This window comes from Citrus sinensis, chromosome 5, assembly GCF_022201045.2.
Source record: "Citrus sinensis cultivar Valencia sweet orange chromosome 5, DVS_A1.0, whole genome shotgun sequence".
Lineage (NCBI taxonomy): Eukaryota > Viridiplantae > Streptophyta > Magnoliopsida > Sapindales > Rutaceae > Citrus > Citrus sinensis.
The window spans coordinates 26277653-26304694 of NC_068560.1; the positions used below are offsets into that span (position 1 = coordinate 26277653).

At 45.9% G+C, this 27042-nt stretch overlaps 1 protein-coding gene across 1 annotated transcript in view; it reads left to right on the forward strand.

Annotated features, from left to right (window-relative positions):
* Positions 1–26136, forward strand: part of LOC127902548 (sugar transporter ERD6-like 5) — a 40726-nt gene extending 14590 nt beyond the window's left edge. Inside the window, exon 4 of the mRNA XM_052441950.1 lies at positions 25848–26136. Coding sequence (XP_052297910.1) covers positions 25848–25966 — 119 coding nt within the window. The 3' untranslated portion in view covers positions 25967–26136. The remainder of the gene's footprint in view (positions 1–25847) is intronic.
* The last annotated feature ends 906 nt before the right edge of the window (positions 26137–27042 follow it).

Below are 27042 nucleotides of genomic sequence, written 5' to 3' on the forward strand. Positions count from 1 at the left end.
GCATGCTTGGCTTCTGTCTCGCCATAAACAGGCGTTGAGACTTGACGAGCCTTTGCATGCCTTGGATGATTTCTTCAAAGCTTGGGATTCTGATAGCCTTCTCGTGGCCGAGCAGATCCTGGCATGCTTGGCTTCTGTCTCGCCATAAACAGGCTTTGAGACTTGACGAGCCTTTGCATGCCTTGGATGATTTCTTCAAAGCTTGGGATTCTGCTTGCCTTCTCGTGGGCGAGCAGATCCTGGCACGCTTGGCTTCTGTCTCGCCATAAACAGGCTTTGAGACTTGACGAGCCTTTGCATGCCTTGGATGATTTCTTCAAAGCTTGGGATTCTGCTAGCCTTCTCGTGGCCGAGCAGATCCTGGCATGCTTGGCTTCTGTCTCGCCATAAACAGGCTTTGAGACTTGACGAGCCTTTGCATGCCTTGGATGATTTCTTCAAAGCTTGGGATTCTTCTAGCCTTCTCGTGGCCGAGCAGATCCTGACATGCTTGGCTTCTGTCTCGCCATAAACAGGCTTTGAGACTTGACGAGCCTTTGCATGCCTTGGATGATTTCTTCAAAGCTTGGGATTCTGCTAGCCTTCTCGTGGCCGAGCAGATCCTGGCATGCTTGGCTTCTGTCTCGCCATAAACAGGCTTTGAGACTTGACGAGCCTTTGCATGCCTTGGATGATTTCTTCAAAGCTTGGGATTCTGCTTGCCTTCTCGTGGGCGAGCAGATCCTGGCACGCTTGGCTTCTGTCTCGCCATAAACAGGCTTTGAGACTTGACGAGCCTTTGCATGCCTTGGATGATTTCTTCAAAGCTTGGGATTCTGCTAGCCTTCTCGTGGCCGAGCAGATCCTGGCATGCTTGGCTTCTGTCTCGCCATAAACAGGCTTTGAGACTTGACGAGCCTTTGCATGCCTTGGATGATTTCTTCAAAGCTTGGGATTCTTCTAGCCTTCTCGTGGCCGAGCAGATCCTGGCATGCTTGGCTTCTGTCTCGCCATAAACAGGCTTTGAGACTTGACGAGCCTTTGCATGCCTTGGATGATTTCTTCAAAGCTTGGGATTCTGCTAGCCTTCTCGTGGCCGAGCAGATCCTGGCATGCTTGGCTTCTGTCTCGCCATAAACAGGCTTTGAGACCTGACGAGCCTTTGCATACCTTGGATGATTTCTTCAAAGCTTGGGATTCTGCTAGCCTTCTCGTGGCCGAGCAGATCCTGGCATGCTTGGCTTCTGTCTCGCCATAAACAGGCTTTGAGACTTGACGAGCCTTTGCATGCCTTGGATGATTTCTTCAAAGCTTGGGATTCTGCTAGCCTTCTCGTGGCCGAGCAGATCCTGGCATGCTTGGCTTCTGTCTCGCCATAAACATGCTTTGAGACTTGACGAGCCTTTGCATGCCTTGGATGATTTCTTCAAAGCTTGGGATTCTTCTAGCCTTCTCGTGGCCGAGCAGATCCTGGCATGCTTGGCTTCTGTCTCGCCATAAACAGGCTTTGAGACTTGACGAGCCTTTGCATGCCTTGGATGATTTCTTCAAAGCTTGGGATTCTGCTAGCCTTCTCGTGGCCGAGCAGATCCTGGCATGCTTGGCTTCTGTCTCGCCATAAACAGGCTTTGAGACTTGACGAGCCTTTGCATGCCTTGGATGATTTCTTCAAAGCTTGGGATTCATCTAGCCTTCTCGTGGGCGAGCAGATCCTGGCATGCTTGGCTTCTGTCTCGCCATAAACAGGCTTTGAGACTTGACGAGCCTTTGCATGCCTTGGATGATTTCTTCAAAGCTTGGGATTCTGCTAGCCTTCTCGTGGCCGAGCAGATCCTGGCATGCTTGGCTTCTGTCTCGCCATAAACAGGCGTTGAGACTTGACGAGCCTTTGCATGCCTTGGATGATTTCTTCAAAGCTTGGGATTCTTCTAGCCTTCTCGTGGCCGAGCAGATCCTGGCATGCTTGGCTTCTGTCTCGCCATAAACAGGCTTTGAGACTTGACGAGCCTTTGCATGCCTTGGATGATTTCTTCAAAGCTTGGGATTCTGCTAGCCTTCTCGTGGCCGAGCAGATCCTGGCATGCTTGGCTTCTGTCTCGCCATAAACAGGCTTTGAGACTTGACGAGCCTTTGCATGCCTTGGATGATTTCTTCAAAGCTTGGGATTCATCTAGCCTTCTCGTGGGCGAGCAGATCCTGGCATGCTTGGCTTCTGTCTCGCCATAAACAGGCTTTGAGACTTGACGAGCCTTTGCATGCCTTGGATGATTTCTTCAAAGCTTGGGATTCTGCTAGCCTTCTCGTGGCCGAGCAGATCCTGGCATGCTTGGCTTCTGTCTCGCCATAAACAGGCGTTGAGACTTGACGAGCCTTTGCATGCCTTGGATGATTTCTTCAAAGCTTGGGATTCTGCTAGCCTTCTCGTGGCCGAGCAGATCCTGGCATGCTTGGCTTCTGTCTCGCCATAAACAGGCGTTGAGACTTGACGAGCCTTTGCATGCCTTGGATGATTTCTTCAAAGCTTGGGATTCTGCTAGCCTTCTCGTGGCCGAGCAGATCCTGGCATGCTTGGCTTCTGTCTCGCCATAAACAGGCTTTGAGACTTGACGAGCCTTTGCATGCCTTGGATGATTTCTTCAAAGCTTGGGATTCTGCTTGCCTTCTCGTGGGCGAGCAGATCCTGGCATGCTTGGCTTCTGTCTCGCCATAAACAGGCTTTGAGACTTGACGAGCCTTTGCATGCCTTGGATGATTTCTTTAAAGCTTGGGATTCTGCTAGCCTTCTCGTGGCCGAGCAGATCCTGGCATGCTTGGCTTCTGTCTCGCCATAAACAGGCTTTGAGACTTGACGAGCCTTTGCATGCCTTGGATGATTTCTTCAAAGCTTGGGATTCTTCTAGCCTTCTCGTGGCCGAGCAGATCCTGGCATGCTTGGCTTCTGTCTCGCCATAAACATGCTTTGAGACTTGACGAGCCTTTGCATGCCTTGGATGATTTCTTCAAAGCTTGGGATTCTGCTAGACTTCTCGTGGCCGAGCAGATCCTGGCATGCTTGGCTTTTGTCTCGCCATAAACAGGCTTTGAGACCTGACGAGCCTTTGCATGCCTTGGATGATTTCTTCAAAGATTGGGATTCTGCTAGCCTTCTCGTGGCCGAGCAGATCCTGGCATGGTTGGCTTCTGTCTCGCCATAAACAGGCTTTGAGACTTGACGAGCCTTTGCATGCCTTGGATGATTTCTTCAAAGCTTGGGATTCTTCTAGCCTTCTCGTGGCCGAGCAGATCCTGGCATGCTTGGCTTCTGTCTCGCCATAAACAGGCGTTGAGACTTGACGAGCCTTTGCATGCCTTGGATGATTTCTTCAAAGCTTGGGATTCTGCTAGCCTTCTCGTGGCCGAGCAGATCCTGGCATGCTTGGCTTCTGTCTCGCCATAAACAGGCTTTGAGACTTGACGAGCCTTTGCATGCCTTGGATGATTTCTTCAAAGATTGGGATTCTGCTAGCCTTCTCGTGGCCGAGCAGATCCTGGCATGGTTGGCTTCTGTCTCGCCATAAACAGGCTTTGAGACTTGACGAGCCTTCGCATGCCTTGGATGATTTCTTCAAAGCTTGGGATTCTGCTAGCCTTCTCGTGGCCGAGCAGATCCTGGCATGCTTGGCTTCTGTCTCGCCATAAACAGGCGTTGAGACTTGACGAGCCTTTGCATGCCTTGGATGATTTCTTCAAAGCTTGGGATTCTGATAGCCTTCTCGTGGCCGAGCAGATCCTGGCATGCTTGGCTTCTGTCTCGCCATAAACAGGCTTTGAGACTTGACGAGCCTTTGCATGCCTTGGATGATTTCTTCAAAGCTTGGGATTCTGCTTGCCTTCTCGTGGGCGAGCAGATCCTGGCACGCTTGGCTTCTGTCTCGCCATAAACAGGCTTTGAGACTTGACGAGCCTTTGCATGCCTTGGATGATTTCTTCAAAGCTTGGGATTCTGCTAGCCTTCTCGTGGCCGAGCAGATCCTGGCATGCTTGGCTTCTGTCTCGCCATAAACAGGCTTTGAGACTTGACGAGCCTTTGCATGCCTTGGATGATTTCTTCAAAGCTTGGGATTCTTCTAGCCTTCACGTGGCCGAGCAGATCCTGGCATGCTTGGCTTCTGTCTCGCCATAAACATGCTTTGAGACTTGACGAGCCTTTGCATGCCTTGGATGATTTCTTCAAAGCTTGGGATTCTGCTAGCCTTCTCGTGGCCGAGCAGATCCTGGCATGCTTGGCTTCTGTCTCGCCATAAACAGGCTTTGAGACTTGACGAGCCTTTGCATGCCTTGGATGATTTCTTCAAAGCTTGGGATTCTGCTAGCCTTCTCGTGGCCGAGCAGATCCTGGCATGCTTGGCTTCTGTCTCGCCATAAACAGGCTTTGAGACTTGACGAGCCTTTGCATGCCTTGGATGATTTCTTCAAAGCTTGGGATTCTGCTAGCCTTCTCGTGGCCGAGCAGATCCTGGCATGCTTGGCTTCTGTCTCGCCATAAACATGCTTTGAGACTTGACGAGCCTTTGCATGCCTTGGATGATTTCTTCAAAGCTTGGGATTCTGCTAGCCTTCTCGTGGCCGAGCAGATCCTGGCATGCTTGGCTTCTGTCTCGCCATAAACAGGCTTTGAGACTTGACGAGCCTTTGCATGCCTTGGATGATTTCTTCAAAGCTTGGGATTCTGCTAGCCTTCTCGTGGCCGAGCAGATCCTGGCATGCTTGGCTTCTGTCTCGCCATAAACAGGCTTTGAGACTTGACGAGCCTTTGCATGCCTTGGATGATTTCTTCAAAGCTTGGGATTCTGCTAGCCTTCTCGTGGGCGAGCAGATCCTGGCATGCTTGGCTTCTGTCTCGCCATAAACAGGCTTTGAGACTTGACGAGCCTTTGCATGCCTTGGATGATTTCTTCAAAGCTTGGGATTCTGCTAGCCTTCTCGTGGCCGAGCAGATCCTGGCATGCTTGGCTTCTGTCTCGCCATAAACAGGCGTTGAGACTTGACGAGCCTTTGCATGCCTTGGATGATTTCTTCAAAGCTTGGGATTCTTCTAGCCTTCTCGTGGCCGAGCAGATCCTGGCATGCTTGGCTTCTGTCTCGCCATAAACAGGCTTTGAGACTTGACGAGCCTTTGCATGCCTTGGATGATTTCTTCAAAGCTTGGGATTCTGCTAGCCTTCTCGTGGCCGAGCAGATCCTGGCATGCTTGGCTTCTGTCTCGCCATAAACAGGCTTTGAGACTTGACGAGCCTTTGCATGCCTTGGATGATTTCTTCAAAGCTTGGGATTCATCTAGCCTTCTCGTGGGCGAGCAGATCCTGGCATGCTTGGCTTCTGTCTCGCCATAAACAGGCTTTGAGACTTGACGAGCCTTTGCATGCCTTGGATGATTTCTTCAAAGCTTGGGATTCTGCTAGCCTTCTCGTGGCCGAGCAGATCCTGGCATGCTTGGCTTCTGTCTCGCCATAAACAGGCGTTGAGACTTGACGAGCCTTTGCATGCCTTGGATGATTTCTTCAAAGCTTGGGATTCTGCTAGCCTTCTCGTGGCCGAGCAGATCCTGGCATGCTTGGCTTCTGTCTCGCCATAAACAGGCTTTGAGACTTGACGAGCCTTTGCATGCCTTGGATGATTTCTTCAAAGCTTGGGATTCTGCTAGTCTTCTCGTGGCCGAGCAGATCCTGGCATGCTTGGCTTCTGTCTCGCCATAAACAGGCGTTGAGACTTGACGAGCCTTTGCATGCCTTGGATGATTTCTTCAAAGCTTGGGATTCTGCTAGCCTTCTCGTGGCCGAGCAGATCCTGGCATGCTTGGCTTCTGTCTCGCCATAAACAGGCTTTGAGACTTGACGAGCCTTTGCATGCCTTGGATGATTTCTTCAAAGCTTGGGATTCTGCTAGCCTTCTCGTGGCCGAGCAGATCCTGGCATGCTTGGCTTCTGTCTCGCCATAAACAGGCTTTGAGACTTGACGAGCCTTTGCATGCCTTGGATGATTTCTTCAAAGCTTGGGATTCTGCTTGCCTTCTCGTGGGCGAGCAGATCCTGGCATGCTTGGCTTCTGTCTCGCCATAAACAGGCTTTGAGACTTGACGAGCCTTTGCATGCCTTGGATGATTTCTTCAAAGCTTGGGATTCTGCTAGCCTTCTCGTGGCCGAGCAGATCCTGGCATGCTTGGCTTCTGTCTCGCCATAAACAGGCTTTGAGACTTGACGAGCCTTTGCATGCCTTGGATGATTTCTTCAAAGCTTGGGATTCTTCTAGCCTTCTCGTGGCCGAGCAGATCCTGGCATGCTTGGCTTCTGTCTCGCCATAAACAGGCTTTGAGACTTGACGAGCCTTTGCATGCCTTGGATGATTTCTTCAAAGCTTGGGATTCTACTAGCCTTCTCGTGGCCGAGCAGATCCTGGCATGCTTGGCTTCTGTCTCGCCATAAACAGGCTTTGAGACCTGACGAGCCTTTGCATGCCTTGGATGATTTCTTCAGAGCTTGGGAGTCTGCTAGCCGTCTCGTGGCTGAGCAGATCCTGGCGTGCTTGGCTTCTGTCTCGCCATAAACAGGCTTTGAGACTTGACGAGCCTTTGCATGCCTTGGATGATTTCTTCAAAGCTTGGGATTCTGCTAGCCTTCTCGTGGCCGAGCAGATCCTGGCATGCTTGGCTTCTGTCTCGCCATAAACAGGCTTTGAGACTTGACGAGCCTTCGCATGCCTTGGATGATTTCTTCAAAGCTTGGGATTCTTCTAGCCTTCTCGTGGCCGAGCAGATCCTGGCATGCTTGGCTTCTGTCTCGCCATAAACAGGCGTTGAGACTTGACGAGCCTTTGCATGCCTTGGATGATTTCTTCAAAGCTTGGGATTCTGATAGCCTTCTCGTGGCCGAGCAGATCCTGGCATGCTTGGCTTCTGTCTCGCCAGAAACAGGCTTTGAGACTTGACGAGCCTTTGCATGCCTTGGATGATTTCTTCAAAGCTTGGGATTCTTCTAGCCTTCTCGTGGCCGAGCAGATCCTGGCATGCTTGGCTTCTGTCTCGCCATAAACAGGCTTTGAGACTTGACGAGCCTTTGCATGCCTTGGATGATTTCTTGAAAGCTTGGGATTCTGCTAGCCTTCTCGTGGCCGAGCAGATCCTGGCATGCTTGGCTTCTGTCTCGCCATAAACAGGCTTTGAGACTTGACGAGCCTTTGCATGCCTTGGATGATTTCTTCAAAGCTTGGGATTCTTCTAGCCTTCTCGTGGCCGAGCAGATCCTGGCATGCTTGGCTTCTGTCTCGCCATAAACAGGCTTTGAGACTTGACGAGCCTTTGCATGCCTTGGATGATTTCTTCAAAGCTTGGGATTCTGCTAGCCTTCTCGTGGCCGAGCAGATCCTGGCATGCTTGGCTTCTGTCTCGCCATAAACAGGCTTTTAGACTTGACGAGCCTTTGCATGCCTTGGATGATTTCTTCAAAGCTTGGGATTCTGCTAGCCTTCTCGTGGCCGAGCAGATCCTGGCATGCTTGGCTTCTGTCTCGCCATAAACAGGCTTTGAGACTTGACGAGCCTTCGCATGCCTTGGATGATTTCTTCAAAGCTTGGGATTCTTCTAGCCTTCTCGTGGCCGAGCAGATCCTGGCATGCTTGGCTTCTGTCTCGCCATAAACAGGCGTTGAGACTTGACGAGCCTTTGCATGCCTTGGATGATTTCTTCAAAGCTTGGGATTCTGATAGCCTTCTCGTGGCCGAGCAGATCCTGGCATGCTTGGCTTCTGTCTCGCCAGAAACAGGCTTTGAGACTTGACGAGCCTTTGCATGCCTTGGATGATTTCTTCAAAGCTTGGGATTCTTCTAGCCTTCTCGTGGCCGAGCAGATCCTGGCATGCTTGGCTTCTGTCTCGCCATAAACAGGCTTTGAGACTTGACGAGCCTTTGCATGCCTTGGATGATTTCTTGAAAGCTTGGGATTCTGCTAGCCTTCTCGTGGCCGAGCAGATCCTGGCATGCTTGGCTTCTGTCTCGCCATAAACAGGCTTTGAGACTTGACGAGCCTTTGCATGCCTTGGATGGGTTCTTCGAAGCTTGGGATTCTTCTAGCCTTCTCGTGGCCGAGCAGATCCTGGCATGCTTGGCTTCTGTCTCGCCATAAACAGGCTTTGAGACTTGACGAGCCTTTGCATGCCTTGGATGATTTCTTCAAAGCTTGGGATTCTGCTAGCCTTCTCGTGGCCGAGCAGATCCTGGCATGCTTGGCTTCTGTCTCGCCATAAACATGCTTTGAGACTTGACGAGCCTTTGCATGCCTTGGATGATTTCTTCAAAGCTTGGGATTCTGCTAGCCTTCTCGTGGCCGAGCAGATCCTGGCATGCTTGGCTTCTGTCTCGCCATAAACAGGCTTTGAGACTTGACGAGCCTTTGCATGCCTTGGATGATTTCTTCAAAGCTTGGGATTCTGCTAGCCTTCTCGTGGCCGAGCAGATCCTGGCATGCTTGGCTTCTGTCTCGCCATAAACAGGCTTTGAGACTTGACGAGCCTTTGCATGCCTTGGATGATTTCTTCAAAGCTTGGGATTCATCTAGCCTTCTCGTGGGCGAGCAGATCCTGGCATGCTTGGCTTCTGTCTCGCCATAAACAGGCTTTGAGACTTGACGAGCCTTTGCATGCCTTGGATGATTTCTTCAAAGCTTGGGATTCTTCTAGCCTTCTCGTGGCCGAGCAGATCCTGGCATGCTTGGCTTCTGTCTCGCCATAAACAGGCTTTGAGACTTGACGAGCCTTTGCATGCCTTGGATGATTTCTTCAAAGCTTGGGATTCTGCTAGCCTTCTCGTGGCCGAGCAGATCCTGGCATGCTTGGCTTCTGTCTCGCCATAAACAGGCTTTGAGACTTGACGAGCCTTTGCATGCCTTGGATGATTTCTTCAAAGCTTGGGATTCTTCTAGCCTTCTCGTGGCCGAGCAGATCCTGGCATGCTTGGCTTCTGTCTCGCCATAAACAGGCTTTGAGACTTGACGAGCCTTTGCATGCCTTGGATGATTTCTTCAAAGCTTGGGATTCTACTAGCCTTCTCGTGGCCGAGCAGATCCTGGCATGCTTGGCTTCTGTCTCGCCATAAACAGGCTTTGAGACCTGACGAGCCTTTGCATGCCTTGGATGATTTCTTCAAAGCTTGGGATTCTGCTAGCCTTCTCGTGGCCGAGCAGATCCTGGCATGCTTGGCTTCTGTCTCGCCATAAACAGGCTTTGAGACTTGACGAGCCTTTGCATGCCTTGGATGATTTCTTCAAAGCTTGGGATTCTGCTAGCCTTCTCGTGGCCGAGCAGATCCTGGCATGGTTGGCTTCTGTCTCGCCATAAACAGGCTTTGAGACTTGACGAGCCTTCGCATGCCTTGGATGATTTCTTCAAAGCTTGGGATTCTTCTAGCCTTCTCGTGGCCGAGCAGATCCTGGCATGCTTGGCTTCTGTCTCGCCATAAACAGGCGTTGAGACTTGACGAGCCTTTGCATGCCTTGGATGATTTCTTCAAAGCTTGGGATTCTGATAGCCTTCTCGTGGCCGAGCAGATCCTGGCATGCTTGGCTTCTGTCTCGCCAGAAACAGGCTTTGAGACTTGACGAGCCTTTGCATGCCTTGGATGATTTCTTCAAAGCTTGGGATTCTTCTAGCCTTCTCGTGGCCGAGCAGATCCTGGCATGCTTGGCTTCTGTCTCGCCATAAACAGGCTTTGAGACTTGACGAGCCTTTGCATGCCTTGGATGATTTCTTGAAAGCTTGGGATTCTGCTAGCCTTCTCGTGGCCGAGCAGATCCTGGCATGCTTGGCTTCTGTCTCGCCATAAACAGGCTTTGAGACTTGACGAGCCTTTGCATGCCTTGGATGATTTCTTCAAAGCTTGGGATTCTTCTAGCCTTCTCGTGGCCGAGCAGATCCTGGCATGCTTGGCTTCTGTCTCGCCAGAAACAGGCTTTGAGACTTGACGAGCCTTTGCATGCCTTGGATGATTTCTTCAAAGCTTGGGATTCTTCTAGCCTTCTCGTGGCCGAGCAGATCCTGGCATGCTTGGCTTCTGTCTCGCCATAAACAGGCTTTGAGACTTGACGAGCCTTTGCATGCCTTGGATGATTTCTTGAAAGCTTGGGATTCTGCTAGCCTTCTCGTGGCCGAGCAGATCCTGGCATGCTTGGCTTCTGTCTCGCCATAAACAGGCTTTGAGACTTGACGAGCCTTCGCATGCCTTGGATGATTTCTTCAAAGCTTGGGATTCTTCTAGCCTTCTCGTGGCCGAGCAGATCCTGGCATGCTTGGCTTCTGTCTCGCCATAAACAGGCGTTCAGACTTGACGAGCCTTTGCATGCCTTGGATGATTTCTTCAAAGCTTGGGATTCTGATAGCCTTCTCGTGGCCGAGCAGATCCTGGCATGCTTGGCTTCTGTCTCGCCAGAAACAGGCTTTGAGACTTGACGAGCCTTTGCATGCCTTGGATGATTTCTTCAAAGCTTGGGATTCTTCTAGCCTTCTCGTGGGCGAGCAGATCCTGGCATGCTTGGCTTCTGTCTCGCCATAAACAGGCTTTGAGACTTGACGAGCCTTTGCATGCCTTGGATGATTTCTTCAAAGCTTGGGATTCTGCTAGCCTTCTCGTGGCCGAGCAGATCCTGGCATGCTTGGCTTCTGTCTCGCCATAAACAGGCTTTGAGACTTGACGAGCCTTTGCATGCCTTGGATGATTTCTTCAAAGCTTGGGATTCTTCTAGCCTTCTCGTGGCCGAGCAGATCCTGGCATGCTTGGCTTCTGTCTCGCCATAAACAGGCTTTGAGACTTGACGAGCCTTTGCATGCCTTGGATGATTTCTTCAAAGCTTGGGATTCTTCTAGCCTTCTCGTGGCCGAGCAGATCCTGGCATGCTTGGCTTCTGTCTCGCCATAAACAGGCTTTGAGACTTGACGAGCCTTTGCATGCCTTGGATGATTTCTTCAAAGCTTGGGATTCTGCTAGCCTTCTCGTGGCCGAGCAGATCCTGGCATGCTTGGCTTCTGTCTCGCCATAAACAGGCTTTGAGACTTGACGAGCCTTCGCATGCCTTGGATGATTTCTTCAAAGCTTGGGATTCTTCTAGCCTTCTCGTGGCCGAGCAGATCCTGGCATGCTTGGCTTCTGTCTCGCCATAAACAGGCGTTGAGACTTGACGAGCCTTTGCATGCCTTGGATGATTTCTTCAAAGCTTGGGATTCTGATAGCCTTCTCGTGGCCGAGCAGATCCTGGCATGCTTGGCTTCTGTCTCGCCAGAAACAGGCTTTGAGACTTGACGAGCCTTTGCATGCCTTGGATGATTTCTTCAAAGCTTGGGATTCTTCTAGCCTTCTCGTGGCCGAGCAGATCCTGGCATGCTTGGCTTCTGTCTCGCCATAAACAGGCTTTGAGACTTGACGAGCCTTTGCATGCCTTGGATGATTTCTTGAAAGCTTGGGATTCTGCTAGCCTTCTCGTGGCCGAGCAGATCCTGGCATGCTTGGCTTCTGTCTCGCCATAAACAGGCTTTGAGACTTGACGAGCCTTTGCATGCCTTGGATGATTTCTTCAAAGCTTGGGATTCTTCTAGCCTTCTCGTGGCCGAGCAGATCCTGGCATGCTTGGCTTCTGTCTCGCCATAAACAGGCTTTGAGACTTGACGAGCCTTTGCATGCCTTGGATGATTTCTTCAAAGCTTGGGATTCTTCTAGCCTTCTCGTGGCCGAGCAGATCCTGGCATGCTTGGCTTCTGTCTCGCCATAAACAGGCTTTGAGACTTGACTAGCCTTTGCATGCCTTGGATGATTTCTTCAAAGCTTGGGATTCTGCTAGCCTTCTCGTGGCCGAGCAGATCCTGGCATGCTTGGCTTCTGTCTCGCCATAAACAGGCTTTGAGACTTGACGAGCCTTTGCATGCCTTGGATGATTTCTTCAAAGCTTGGGATTCTGCTAGCCTTCTCGTGGCCGAGCAGATCCTGGCATGCTTGGCTTCTGTCTCGCCATAAACAGGCTTTGAGACTTGACGAGCCTTTGCATGCCTTGGATGATTTCTTCAAAGCTTGGGATTCTGCTAGCCTTCTCGTGGCCGAGCAGATCCTGGCATGCTTGGCTTCTGTCTCGCCATAAACAGGCTTTGAGACTTGACGAGCCTTCGCATGCCTTGGATGATTTCTTCAAAGCTTGGGATTCTTCTAGCCTTCTCGTGGCCGAGCAGATCCTGGCATGCTTGGCTTCTGTCTCGCCATAAACAGGCGTTGAGACTTGACGAGCCTTTGCATGCCTTGGATGATTTCTTCAAAGCTTGGGATTCTGATAGCCTTCTCGTGGCCGAGCAGATCCTGGCATGCTTGGCTTCTGTCTCGCCAGAAACAGGCTTTGAGACTTGACGAGCCTTTGCATGCCTTGGATGATTTCTTCAAAGCTTGGGATTCTTCTAGCCTTCTCGTGGCCGAGCAGATCCTGGCATGCTTGGCTTCTGTCTCGCCATAAACAGGCTTTGAGACTTGACGAGCCTTTGCATGCCTTGGATGATTTCTTGAAAGCTTGGGATTCTGCTAGCCTTCTCGTGCCCGAGCAGATCCTGGCATGCTTGGCTTCTGTCTCGCCATAAACAGGCTTTGAGACTTGACGAGCCTTTGCATGCCTTGGATGATTTCTTCAAAGCTTGGGATTCTTCTAGCCTTCTCGTGGCCGAGCAGATCCTGGCATGCTTGGCTTCTGTCTCGCCAGAAACAGGCTTTGAGACTTGACGAGCCTTTGCATGCCTTGGATGATTTCTTCAAAGCTTGGGATTCTGCTAGCCTTCTCGTGGCCGAGCAGATCCTGGCATGCTTGGCTTCTGTCTCGCCATAAACAGGCTTTTAGACTTGACGAGCCTTTGCATGCCTTGGATGATTTCTTCAAAGCTTGGGATTCTGCTAGCCTTCTCGTGGCCGAGCAGATCCTGGCATGCTTGGCTTCTGTCTCGCCATAAACAGGCTTTGAGACTTGACGAGCCTTTGCATGCCTTGGATGATTTCTTCAAAGCTTGGGATTCTGCTAGCCTTCTCGTGGCCGAGCAGATCCTGGCATGCTTGGCTTCTGTCTCGCCATAAACAGGCTTTGAGACTTGACGAGCCTTTGCATGCCTTTGATGATTTCTTCAAAGCTTGGGATTCTGCTAGCCTTCTCGTGGCCGAGCAGATCCTGGCATGCTTGGCTTCTGTCTCGCCATAAACAGGCTTTGAGACTTGACGAGCCTTTGCATGCCTTGGATGATTTCTTCAAAGCTTGGGATTCTTCTAGCCTTCTCGTGGCCGAGCAGATCCTGGCATGCTTGGCTTCTGTCTCGCCATAAACATGCTTTGAGACTTGACGAGCCTTTGCATGCCTTGGATGATTTCTTCAAAGCTTGGGATTCTGCTAGCCTTCTCGTGGCCGAGCAGATCCTGGCATGCTTGGCTTCTGTCTCGCCATAAACAGGCTTTGAGACTTGACGAGCCTTTGCATGCCTTGGATGATTTCTTCAAAGCTTGGGATTCTTCTAGCCTTCTCGTGGCCGAGCAGATCCTGGCATGCTTGGCTTCTGTCTCGCCATAAACAGGCTTTGAGACTTGACGAGCCTTTGCATGCCTTGGATGATTTCTTCAAAGCTTGGGATTCATCTAGCCTTCTCGTGGGCGAGCAGATCCTGGCATGCTTGGCTTCTGTCTCGCCATAAACAGGCTTTGAGACTTGACGAGCCTTTGCATGCCTTGGATGATTTCTTCAAAGCTTGGGATTCTGCTAGCCTTCTCGTGGCCGAGCAGATCCTGGCATGCTTGGCTTCTGTCTCGCCATAAACAGGCTTTGTGACCTGACGAGCCTTTGCATGCCTTGGATGATTTCTTCAAAGCTTGGGATTCTGCTAGCCTTCTCGTGGCCAAGCAGATCCTGGCATGCTTCGCTTCTGTCTCGCCATAAACAGGCTTTGAGACTTGACGAGCCTTTGCATGCCTTGGATGATTTCTTTAAAGCTTGGGATTCTGCTAGCCTTCTCGTGGCCGAGCAGATCCTGGCATGCTTGGCTTCTGTCTCGCCATAAACAGGCTTTGAGACTTGACGAGCCTTTGCATGCCTTGGATGATTTCTTCAAAGCTTGGGATTCTTCTAGCCTTCTCGTGGCCGAGCAGATCCTGGCATGCTTGGCTTCTGTCTCGCCATAAACAGGCTTTGAGACTTGACTAGCCTTTGCATGCCTTGGATGATTTCTTCAAAGCTTGGGATTCTGCTAGCCTTCTCGTGGCCGAGCAGATCCTGGCATGCTTGGCTTCTGTCTCGCCATAAACAGGCTTTGAGACTTGACGAGCCTTTGCATGCCTTGGATGATTTCTTCAAAGCTTGGGATTCTGCTAGCCTTCTCGTGGCCGAGCAGATCCTGGCATGCTTGGCTTCTGTCTCGCCATAAACAGGCTTTGAGACTTGACGAGCCTTTGCATGCCTTGGATGATTTCTTCAAAGCTTGGGATTCTGCTAGCCTTCTCGTGGCCGAGCAGATCCTGGCATGCTTGGCTTCTGTCTCGCCATAAACAGGCTTTGAGACTTGACGAGCCTTCGCATGCCTTGGATGATTTCTTCAAAGCTTGGGATTCTTCTAGCCTTCTCGTGGCCGAGCAGATCCTGGCATGCTTGGCTTCTGTCTCGCCATAAACAGGCGTTGAGACTTGACGAGCCTTTGCATGCCTTGGATGATTTCTTCAAAGCTTGGGATTCTGATAGCCTTCTCGTGGCCGAGCAGATCCTGGCATGCTTGGCTTCTGTCTCGCCAGAAACAGGCTTTGAGACTTGACGAGCCTTTGCATGCCTTGGATGATTTCTTCAAAGCTTGGGATTCTTCTAGCCTTCTCGTGGCCGAGCAGATCCTGGCATGCTTGGCTTCTGTCTCGCCATAAACAGGCTTTGAGACTTGACGAGCCTTTGCATGCCTTGGATGATTTCTTGAAAGCTTGGGATTCTGCTAGCCTTCTCGTGGCCGAGCAGATCCTGGCATGCTTGGCTTCTGTCTCGCCATAAACAGGCTTTGAGACTTGACGAGCCTTTGCATGCCTTGGATGATTTCTTCAAAGCTTGGGATTCTTCTAGCCTTCTCGTGGCCGAGCAGATCCTGGCATGCTTGGCTTCTGTCTCGCCAGAAACAGGCTTTGAGACTTGACGAGCCTTTGCATGCCTTGGATGATTTCTTCAAAGCTTGGGATTCTGCTAGCCTTCTCGTGGCCGAGCAGATCCTGGCATGCTTGGCTTCTGTCTCGCCATAAACAGGCTTTTAGACTTGACGAGCCTTTGCATGCCTTGGATGATTTCTTCAAAGCTTGGGATTCTGCTAGCCTTCTCGTGGCCGAGCAGATCCTGGCATGCTTGGCTTCTGTCTCGCCATAAACAGGCTTTGAGACTTGACGAGCCTTTGCATGCCTTGGATGATTTCTTCAAAGCTTGGGATTCTGCTAGCCTTCTCGTGGCCGAGCAGATCCTGGCATGCTTGGCTTCTGTCTCGCCATAAACAGGCTTTGAGACTTGACGAGCCTTTGCATGCCTTTGATGATTTCTTCAAAGCTTGGGATTCTGCTAGCCTTCTCGTGGCCGAGCAGATCCTGGCATGCTTGGCTTCTGTCTCGCCATAAACAGGCTTTGAGACTTGACGAGCCTTTGCATGCCTTGGATGATTTCTTCAAAGCTTGGGATTCTTCTAGCCTTCTCGTGGCCGAGCAGATCCTGGCATGCTTGGCTTCTGTCTCGCCATAAACAAGCTTTGAGACTTGACGAGCCTTTGCATGCCTTGGATGATTTCTTCAAAGCTTGGGATTCTGCTAGCCTTCTTGTGGCCGAGCAGATCCTGGCATGCTTGGCTTCTGTCTCGCCATAAACAGGCTTTGAGACTTGACGAGCCTTTGCATGCCTTGGATGATTTCTTCAAAGCTTGGGATTCTTCTAGCCTTCTCGTGGCCGAGCAGATCCTGGCATGCTTGGCTTCTGTCTCGCCATAAACAGGCTTTGAGACTTGACGAGCCTTCGCATGCCTTGGATGATTTCTTCAAAGCTTGGGATTCTTCTAGCCTTCTCGTGGCCGAGCAGATCCTGGCATGCTTGGCTTCTGTCTCGCCATAAACAGGCGTTGAGACTTGACGAGCCTTCGCATGCCTTGGATGATTTCTTCAAAGCTTGGGATTCTTCTAGCCTTCTCGTGGCCGAGCAGATCCTGGCATGCTTGGCTTCTGTCTCGCCATAAACAGGCTTTGAGACTTGACGAGCCTTTGCATGCCTTGGATGATTTCTTGAAAGCTTGGGATTCTGCTAGCCTTCTCGTGGCCGAGCAGATCCTGGCATGCTTGGCTTCTGTCTCGCCATAAACAGGCTTTGAGACTTGACGAGCCTTTGCATGCCTTGGATGATTTCTTCAAAGCTTGGGATTCTGCTAGCCTTCTCGTGGCCGAGCAGATCCTGGCATGCTTGGCTTCTGTCTCGCCATAAACAGGCTTTGAGACTTGACGAGCCTTTGCATGCCTTGGATGATTTCTTCAAAGCTTGGGATTCTTCTAGCCTTCTCGTGGCCGAGCAGATCCTGGCATGCTTGGCTTCTGTCTCGCCATAAACAGGCTTTGAGACTTGACGAGCCTTTGCATGCCTTGGATGATTTCTTCAAAGCTTGGGATTCTGCTAGCCTTCTCGTGGCCGAGCAGATCCTGGCATGCTTGGCTTCTGTCTCGCCATAAACAGGCTTTGAGACTTGACGAGCCTTTGCATGCCTTGGATGATTTCTTCAAAGCTTGGGATTCTTCTAGCCTTCTCGTGGCCGAGCAGATCCTGGCATGCTTGGCTTCTGTCTCGCCATAAACAGGCTTTGAGACTTGACGAGCCTTTGCATGCCTTTGATGATTTCTTCAAAGCTTGGGATTCTGCTAGCCTTCTCGTGGCCGAGCAGATCCTGGCATGCTTGGCTTCTGTCTCGCCATAAACAGGCTTTGAGACTTGACGAGCCTTTGCATGCCTTGGATGATTTCTTCAAAGCTTGGGATTCTTCTAGCCTTCTCGTGGCCGAGCAGATCCTGGCATGCTTGGCTTCTGTCTCGCCATAAACAGGCTTTGAGACTTGACGAGCCTTTGCATGCCTTGGATGATTTCTTCAAAGCTTGGGATTCTGCTAGCCTTCTCGTGGCCGAGCAGATCCTGGCATGCTTGGCTTCTGTCTCGCCATAAACAGGCTTTGAGACTTGACGAGCCTTTGCATGCCTTGGATGATTTCTTCAAAGCTTGGGATTCTGCTAGCCTTCTCGTGGCCGAGCAGATCCTGGCATGCTTGGCTTCTGTCTCGCCATAAACAGGCTTTGAGACTTGACGAGCCTTTGCATGCCTTGGATGTTTTCTTCAAAACTTGGGATTCTGCTAGCCTTCTCGTGGCCGAGCAGATCCTGGCATGCTTGGCTTCTGTCTCGCCATAAACAGGCTTTGAGACTTGACGAGCCTTTGCATGCCTTAGTGACTTCTTCGATGCTTGGGGATTCTGCTCGCCTTCGCGCGGTCGAGCAGATCCTGGCATGCTTGGCTTCTGTCTCGCCATAAACAGGCTTTGAGACTTGACGAGCCTTTGCATGCCTTGGATGATTTCTTCAAAGCTTGGGATTCTGCTAGCCTTCTCGTGGCCGAGCAGATCCTGGCATGCTTGGCTTCTGTCTCGCCATAAACAGGCTTTGAGACTTGGTGAGCCTTTGCATGCCTTAGTAAATTCTTCAATGCTTGGGATTCTGCTCGCCTTCTCGTGGTCGAGCAGATCCTGGCATGCTTGGCTTCTGTCTCGCCATAAACAGGCTTTGGGACTTGTCGAGCCTTTGCATGCCTTAGATGATTTCTTCAAAGCTTGGGATTCTGCTAGCCTTCTCGTGGCCGAGCGGATCCTGGCATGCTTGGCTTCTGTCTCGCCATAAACAAGCTTTGAGACTTGGTGAGCCTTTGCATGCCTTAGTGACTTCTTCGATGCTTGGGGATTCTGCTCGCCTTCGCGCGATCGAGCAGATCCTAGCATGCTTGGCTTCTGTCTCGCCATAAACAGGCTTTGAGACTTGGTGAGCCTTTGCATGCCTTATTAGTAAACTTTGATTGACTTCTCAATGCTAGCCTAGCTCTCTTTTCTTAGATCATTCTCATATTGAGTAACTTTCAAGAAATCAAGTTCACTAAGTTATACCGTCAGCCCTAATATGAGCACAATCAATTTAATGAATATAAGGTATCCTCATCTCACATAGCAGGATTTAGAGAAATAATTAAATTTTCATGAAAGAAATTGCTGGTAAATAAAAATTTAACTTCTGACCTGTTCTGATTTCTACAAATGTGTGCCTTCAATGTGCTCTTATTTGAGGTTCTTGCTTCCTTGTTTAAGCAAGCTCATCCATTTATGCACTGTAACTTTCTGATTTGCTTCGACTTAATGAAAATTGATAGAGACGAAAAATTGGCTTCTCGTACCGGTCCCCACAGACGGTGCCAAATGTTGATGCCGAAATCCAGATGAGTTGGTCAGATCTCAGATCCCTGCATCATCATTAAATTTGTTTGGTGGGAAGCTGATGATTAGTTAGCACCATGAGCAGATTTTCTATGAGCAGATGTTCTGTGAGCAGAAAACCCATGAGCAGACGATCCATGATGCGAGATTCTGGTTGTCCTCGTTCTACGACCAGGGTCTCTGCTCGATCAACTTCACCACGACCAGGATCTCTCCTCGTAAAGCTTCTTCTCCAGGGGTTCCTGCGCACACAGACAGGTAAGAGTACGCCGGTTGTTTTCCCGGTGCAAACCCTCCGACGCTCAAGTCAGAAATAGGGGTTCTGGGAATGTTTGCCACGAATCTTATGGCTTCTTTTTAATCTCCGTTCTCGGAACTTTCTTTTCTTAGTTCAAATAGCAAAAAGTCTAACCCTTTTACCTTCGCTGGCTACCTTTTTATAGGCTTCCTCTGAATCCCGGTCTTCCGTAGTCCACGCCCATTATTCTCCCCACCCTCGGATGTGGATGCCCCATTGTAGTCATTGTGGGCGAATGGAGATGGACTTCGTGCCTTGATTCTCGGATAGGAACGCACGTCTTGCCAACTATCGTTGACCGGGTCTCCTCGCCTCGACTCCTAGCAGGAATGGCCTTATGCCTCTAACGGGAGTTCATCCTCATGAATGGCATATTTGTGGACGAGCAGAATATTCTTGCTGCTGCTCCTCTGCTACCAGGCTCTTACAGAACACACCTGTTCGTAGAACTCTACTACCCAATATCTGCTCATCACGTCTGGTCTCGTCGAAGTATTTCCCTCAAACAAATACTTTGTATTTATTATTAATATTTGTAATAAAATTAGGATAAATTAATTGTTGAAAAAAGTTATTACATTCATGAGGCCCAATGGGCTAAAAATTTAAAAATTCAAAATACGCCCAATAGGTCCAGAACAGAAAAAATCGAATCGAACCGAACCGATCCGAAAAGAACCGTTTGAGTTCGGTTCTTATTGAGTTCGGTTCTTATTCGATTCTTTTTATAAAATAACCGATTTAAATCGGTTCTACTTAATTTCAAACCGAACCGAATCGTGCCCACCCCTACTTTAGAGGATTTTTCCTAGCCGCACGACTTGGTGGAAAATGATGGGCCCGGTCAGTTGTTATTGCTGGGTCGTGGTAGTCTCCAAAGTTAGTTAATCCAGGCCCAACCAGTGGACCGGGCCGAAATTACAGTTAACCTTTCCTTGGGTTTTCAGTTATTCCATACCATTGAAACTCAAAGATTTTTATTTTATTTTCTTACTTAGCAGAAAAATGGTTTTTGTTGAAACTTTTTCTCTCCACACGTACAGCTTGCATGGAAAGTGACGCCGCATTGATTGTTTTTTTTTTTTTTTCAAAGACTGATACGTTGCAATCAAAAGCCGAATGATTAGAGATATATGTCCAATCTGCATAAGATAAGAGTGGGACGGGAAGCCATACAAAATCGATATTACCCACATAATGAGTGTTTGGTTTTAGGACGGTGTTTATTAACACGTCTAGATGTAGGGATGGCAAAAATCCTCACGGGGACGGGTATTTTCAGAGATTTTCTCAATTCGGGGAGGGTATGGGGATAATTTCATACCCAATTTCTTATTCGAGGAGGGGACGGGGAAATTTTTTTAGCCAATTTCTTATTCGGGGAGGGGACGGGGATGAGGTGGAATCCCCATCCCCTACCCATTTTTCCATTTTAATTTTTTAAAATTATTAGTAAATAAATTATAAAATTATAAATATTGGTAAAAATAAAAAATATCAAAATATTTATATTATTAAACTTTTATGCCTAATTAACTAATTAAAGTCCTAAATTTTTATTTAGGACATTAAAAAGACCGAGTAGATTCTAATAGCCAAACATTTTTTTAATTTTAATATTCTTTAAATATTTTAAACTTAAATCTATTTTTTATTTATTTTTAGATGTTATAATTGCCCACAACGAATCACAATTTTAATATCTAATCTAATATTTACTTTTGATTTGCTCCGATTTAACTATTGTGTTGTAAAGGGAATAGTCCACATTTATAAAGTGCCCACGCCACTATTGAAAAAGTTAATTTTGAATTTAAATTCGATTTTATTTGTAACAATTTTGTATTAGACTATTAATTTGTTCATGATAGTTTGTAAAAGCAGTTTGTATCCCTTGCATGTTGCGTTACTTATTAATTTAATGTATATGACTTTTGTAATAGATATTAATGTAAGATATATTTCGAACTTTACTTTTATTTGAATTTTTTATTTTAATATGATTAACTCAAAATCGAAAAAAAAATGTATTAATTATTCGGGGATCGGAGACCTTCGGGGATCCCCTGTTATTATTCGGGGAGGGGATGATGATTCTCTCAAGTAATTCTGACGGGGACGAGAAGGGGACATGGACATACGCAAAATATCGGGATGGGTACAGGGAGATCGGTCCCCTCCCCTCCCCTCCACATTGCCATCCCTATCTACATGTAACTCGCACTAATTAGTATTTCTTCTTTTTATCATTTTTTTTTCAAAGATAAGAGAATAGATAAAGCTTGAGTTTATTTTTTAAAATGTACTTGCTGCCGCCAAAGAGAGACCAGGGCCCTCCGTGATTTCGGATTCAGCAGGAATTGAATGTCCCGCCTAATTTCATGCCAATGGTCAATACCAACTATTTCGGATAATTAATTCTTTTAAGTTAACATGGTTCAGCTGGAAGCCAATAGTTCTGCTCTTCGATTGTCCAATATTGCCCCACTAATTTTTTTTTTTTCATTTACTTGAGATTATTAGTCAGAGCACAACTCATATTACGTGAGACTCATATAATTATTGAAATTAGTATTTTATAAAAAGAAAATTTACCTTTTATATACTCAATTATATAATATAATTAAGAAAAGAATTACCTCTCGATACTTTTTTGAGGAGTTTAAATTGTGAGGACAATAACTTTAACCATTGGTACAAAGACCAAATGGCTTATTATCCCAGTAAAATTAAAATTAAATTTTTTTCTATTATCATATTTTGAAAAAAAAAAAAAAAAGATGTCAGGTGGGCTCTATGCAGTTGCATCATTTCAACTTTTTTTTTTTTATAATTCCAATAATGCAGTGTTCTTTCTTTCACTTGCTCCTGTGAAAGAATTAGGACATGGAGAATCCAGAAAGCTTGGAGGAGGGACTAATAGCAAAGTCTTCACTTGCTCAGCCAAATCCTATAAAAATTACAAATGAAGTTGGTGAGCGCAGCGGCTTGCCAGGGAGTGACAATTCTTCAGCTACACCCGTTGTTGTTCTTAGCACCCTGGTAGCCATATGTGGTTCATTTGCTCATGGCTGTTCTGTAAGTAGCACACCGTTATCATGCATGCTAGTTACCTTTTTTTGTTTCTTGATCTTAAATGTGAAGAAGAAATAAGTAGATTACCATAAAATTGAGTTTTTTTTATTGATTTTTAATTTTCTATCCTACCTACAATCATGTGATTGGTATTAGGTAAGCTTAGATGACAGGTCCAGTACTTTGATGTTAGATGGTTTGTATTTGTCAAATGTTTTTCACTTTTAGCAAACATTGGAATAGTGTACTATGGTGGCTTACCAACTTGAGCAGATTGGATTGTTTCAAAGTTTCATTCTTGTTTTGAAATGCAGCTCAATTATCAATTACCAACCAACAGTTACTTTAAGCCAACGGAATAGGATCTTATGTCAATATGTTTTAACATTAACATATATGTGTTGTTAGTTGGTGACTTTAGAGAATAGAGATAAGCATTAACCAAAATTTTCATCATCAAATACATGAAACAGGTGGACTATCCTAATCATTAAAAAAATAATCTATTATAATATATACTAAAAATTCAAATGCGCATAAAGATTTCTTCTGCAGCTGTCATTCCAATTTCTTATTTCATAGTTGTCGAATGCTTCTTTTTTTCCATTGCCCCTCTTTCGCTCAAGAAAAATAATGATGGAGACATCAGAAAGCTTGGAGGAAGGACTAATTCTGAATCCTCCACTTCTTGAGCCAACGCCTATGATCACCAATGAAATTGGTAATGGCGGTGGCATGTCTGAAAGTGATTTTTCCACTACACCTGCTGTTGTTTTCAGCACCTTGGTGGCCATATGCGGTTCATTTACTTATGGCTGTGCTGTAAGATCCATTGCTGTTTTTTTGCTGTCAGAGCAAGTCAATACATTTTTCTTGCAAGATTTATCTCTAAATGCTTGAAGATAGGAGGCTTTCAGGAAGCAGTTTTGAGTGAAATCACTTTCATCATAAGCTACTAGTCAAAATATTAGCTTTTCATTGACCGCAATAGATTGATTGATTGTTGTTTTCAGGTTGGATATTCATCACCTGCTGAGTCTGGAATGAGGGCAGACCTGGGACTCTCAGTGACACAAGTAAGTTGAGGAAGCCCAAGTTATTCATGAACACAGAACGTTAAAATAAATAAATAAATTCATATAAACTTTGGCCAGAATATGTCACTCTTGATGCACACACGTACACACAACATCTATTATTGTGTATGCAGATTCACTTAGTTGATCATCACTATTATATGATCTTATACATTTTGAGTCCTATAATTGACCATGGCTTTCCCTTGTTCTTCTAATTCTGCAGTACTCAGTTTTTGGTTCAGTATTGACATTTGGAGGAATAATAGGTTCATTAGTAAATGGGAAAATAGCAGACGTCACTGGTCGAAGGGGTGTAAGTCGGTCGATCTTCCGTTTTATGTCTCAATGAATAGTATGAAATTTCTTTTACCCTTCTCAATAGTATTTAATTAACTGCTAGTGCAACAGGCAATGTGGCTCTCTGAGTTATTCTGTATTGTTGGGTGGCTGGCAATAGCATTCTCAAAGGTCTTTTTCCTTTAGCTTCTCTGCATCATCACAATCATGCTTGATGTGGCTGCCTGCATGAAAACTGTACTTAGAATTTTATTTGGAATTAAATGGTCCTTTTCGTGTTCAAGTTGCATAACAAGCTCTATCTACTATTCAAATGGTCTGTCAATAGGCTATAATTTACTTCAGTATTTGTTCATAGGATGTTTGGTCACTATATCTTGGACGATTTTCTCTTGGGATTGGACTTGCAATTATTGCTTATGTGGTAAGTGATGTGAACAATTTCATGGTTGCTTAATTCACGTGTGAGGCATCTCACAGCATTTGCATCATTGTTCCAAGACAGATACCAGTATATGTCGCAGAAATAACACCCAAGAACATCCGGGGAGCATTTACAGCTACTAATCAGGTATATATATCTCAATTATAATAATTAATATTACTTGTTTAACTTATATTTAATGAGCATTTACATTGTCATCAACTCTGCAGTTCTTGATTATGTCTGGTATGTCAGTAATGTATTTGGTGGGTACTATTGTTTCCTGGCGAGCCCTGGCTCTAATTGGTAGCTTCAGCTTGCCCTGCTTTTGATTTCATTTGCTTAATTGCGAAGCCCCTCAAGATTTCTGATGTTTCTTTGTCGTTTAATTTTCAGCTGCTGTTCCATGTCTGTTGCAAGTCGTTGGTTTGTTCTTCATTCCAGAGTCACCAAGATGGCTGGTGAGTCCAAATCAAAAGTTCATAATCTGCTTTCCTGGTGGCTTTTAATGTTGCAAAGCAGAAACTCGAGTCCTCAGCTTTTTGTTTAACCTCTTGTTACTATGCTTAGCTTTTTTGCTTAAGCTCTTGTTACTATGATTGTGAAACTAAGAGAATATTAAAGTTAGTTTGTATATTTATTTTCAGGCGAAGATTGGTAAAGAAAAAGAGCTAGAAGCTACTCTACAGAGCCTTAGGGGAAAGACTGCAGATATTTCTATGGAATCTGCTGACATCAGAGTAAAATTCCAGCTCTAATATTTGACTACTCAATAAATAGAAAACACATGAAGTATCTATAAATCTCTGGTACGGAACAACCAATGAGCATCCCATATTACAGGATTACACGCAGACATTTGAGAAGGACTCGAAAGCTGGGATTTTTGATCTGTTTCAGCAGAAATATGCTTATTCACTCTCAGTAAGGCTACTTGTACTTTTTTTATATTTGTAAGCCCATTATATATCATATGTCCTATGATTTTACATTAGATTATTTAATTGGTTTAGGTTGGAGTTGGATTAATGGTATTGCAACCATTAGCTGGATCAGCTGCAATTGCATATTATGCCAGCTACATATTTGCAGCAGCTGGTAAATTGACAACATTTTGTACTATTTCGTAGAACTAATGAATATTGAAGGAAATGACAGTGTGGATTTTTGTTTGTAAAGATCTTTTGACAAACATTGGGAGTATATCAATGGCTATCATTCAGGTAATTGACCATAAATCAAACGTAGGATTTTTCCATTTTAAATACTCAAGAACATACAATTTCTTTTACAGCTTCCGGCTATTGGAGTGTCCATCCTGCTGACAGATAGATTTGGAAGAAGACCGCTTCTTTTGGTACACGTGTCAAAGAATTAAATTCATCCGAAAATTAATTGTTCAGTAGGATGGCCAAGTATGTATGTGTTTGTGTGTGTATATATATGTTCATATATTTGCAGGCTTCTACTATCGGGATGGGCTTAAGTCTCACTATTATAGCTTTGGCATTCGGCTTGCAGGTTCTTCTCTTACAAAAGTTTAGACACTTCTTCACTACTTCTTACTTCTGTTTGAAATATTTTGATCATTGCTTAAAATATTTATGTGCAGGACACCCATCTTTGGAATGATGCTACTCCAGTCCTTGTGTACATTGGCATAATGGTAATAGTCTCTATATATTGTGAGCTTACGGTAGAGGATTCTCTATAAATAGTTTTTTTTATATATATATTTATTGTATAGTCTATCTAATTGGTGCAAAATATGACTGAATCTATGATCAGGGTTTCAGCATAGCTTATTCATTAGGCATGGCAGGATTACCAAGTGTCATAATGTCAGAGGTAAATGACTACGTGATCTAGATCTACATCTTTTCGTGAATGTTCAACAGGAGTCGATAAATATTCCATTGAACTTCAATATTTCAGATATTTCCTATAAACATCAAAGGCTCAGCAGGAAGCCTGGTGATTTTACTCCACAACTGCAGCAATTGGATAGTTACATACACTTTCCATTTCATGATGGAATGGAGCAGAACAGGCACCTGAAACCCCCCACCATATATGCTCATGCTATTTTCCACTTCACAATCCAATTTACTCTATCTTGCTCTCTAATTACAAGTCTGTGTTGGCTGCTATGGCAGGAACATTTTCTATATTCTGGGTCATTTGCGCCGCAGCCGTTGCATTCGTTGCATTTCTGGTGCCAGAGACCAAGGGACGAACACTCGAAGAAATTCAAATATCAATTACAAAGTTATAATAAATTTTATTACGGAACTCCACATTTGTCCAAACCATGCATATGATCTTGGGGGCCAAATTTTAATAAAACTTTAGTATAACTGTATATGATCTTGGGAACCAAATTTAAAAAATGTTTGATTGCTGATGATGATGGTTATTTATAATTAATAAAACATATAAACCGGATGTGTGTTTAGCAATACATTTTTTTTTTTAATAGCAACACTCTTTGAATTTTAAAGTACTGTGTGCATAATACTTTATGAATTGATTATTGTAGCGTAGAACTCATAATATATTTTAAGAGATGTGACACAATTCATTAGATATTTATGTAATCACTTTTATGATTTACTTTCTAAAATTATTAGTGTAAAAAACACATTATTTTTTCAAGAATAAATAGGCGTATCTCATAACAAAATTTTCTTTATTTTTATAATTTATCTATAAAATGGCCAAAACCTGTTCACATTGTTTTCTTTTCTTCTTATTTATTTATTGCTATTATAGGACTTCCTTTTTTTTTTTTTCCTCACTTGGAAGACAGTACAAGTTTTAGGAAATGCCTCTCAGACATTTATGACGCTTGAATTTTAGAAACCAAAATGTAAATAGTTGTTATAATATAATACCGAAGAGGCCCTAATAAATATATGCATAAAATTTGCAATTCATGATTCAACCCCATTACATTGCTTTAGCAATTTAAACCTTGAGATTTTGGCAACAAAGCTGCGATGTGACTCTTCTTTAGCAATCAATCAAAGCTTGGCGTGGCTTTATTTATTTGTTTCGTTGTCTAACTGTTTTTTGTCTTTATTGTACAGACGTTTACTAAAGTAGAAAGGTGGGGCTTTCGGCCTTTATTTAAGGGGACATCAATCATTCAGCAGTCATGGGCCATGATAGCAACGTAAAGCATTACCTCAATTTTCCTGCCCATCCCAAAAAGTCACTTTCCCTTGAAGAAACTTTAAATCATCATGGAGAGATACTAGAAGAAAGCGCGAAGTGGGAGGAAACTATGAGGGTCAGTTTAGTAATATTATAATTTTAAAATGATTTCGCTAGTTGTGTGGTAAAAATAAT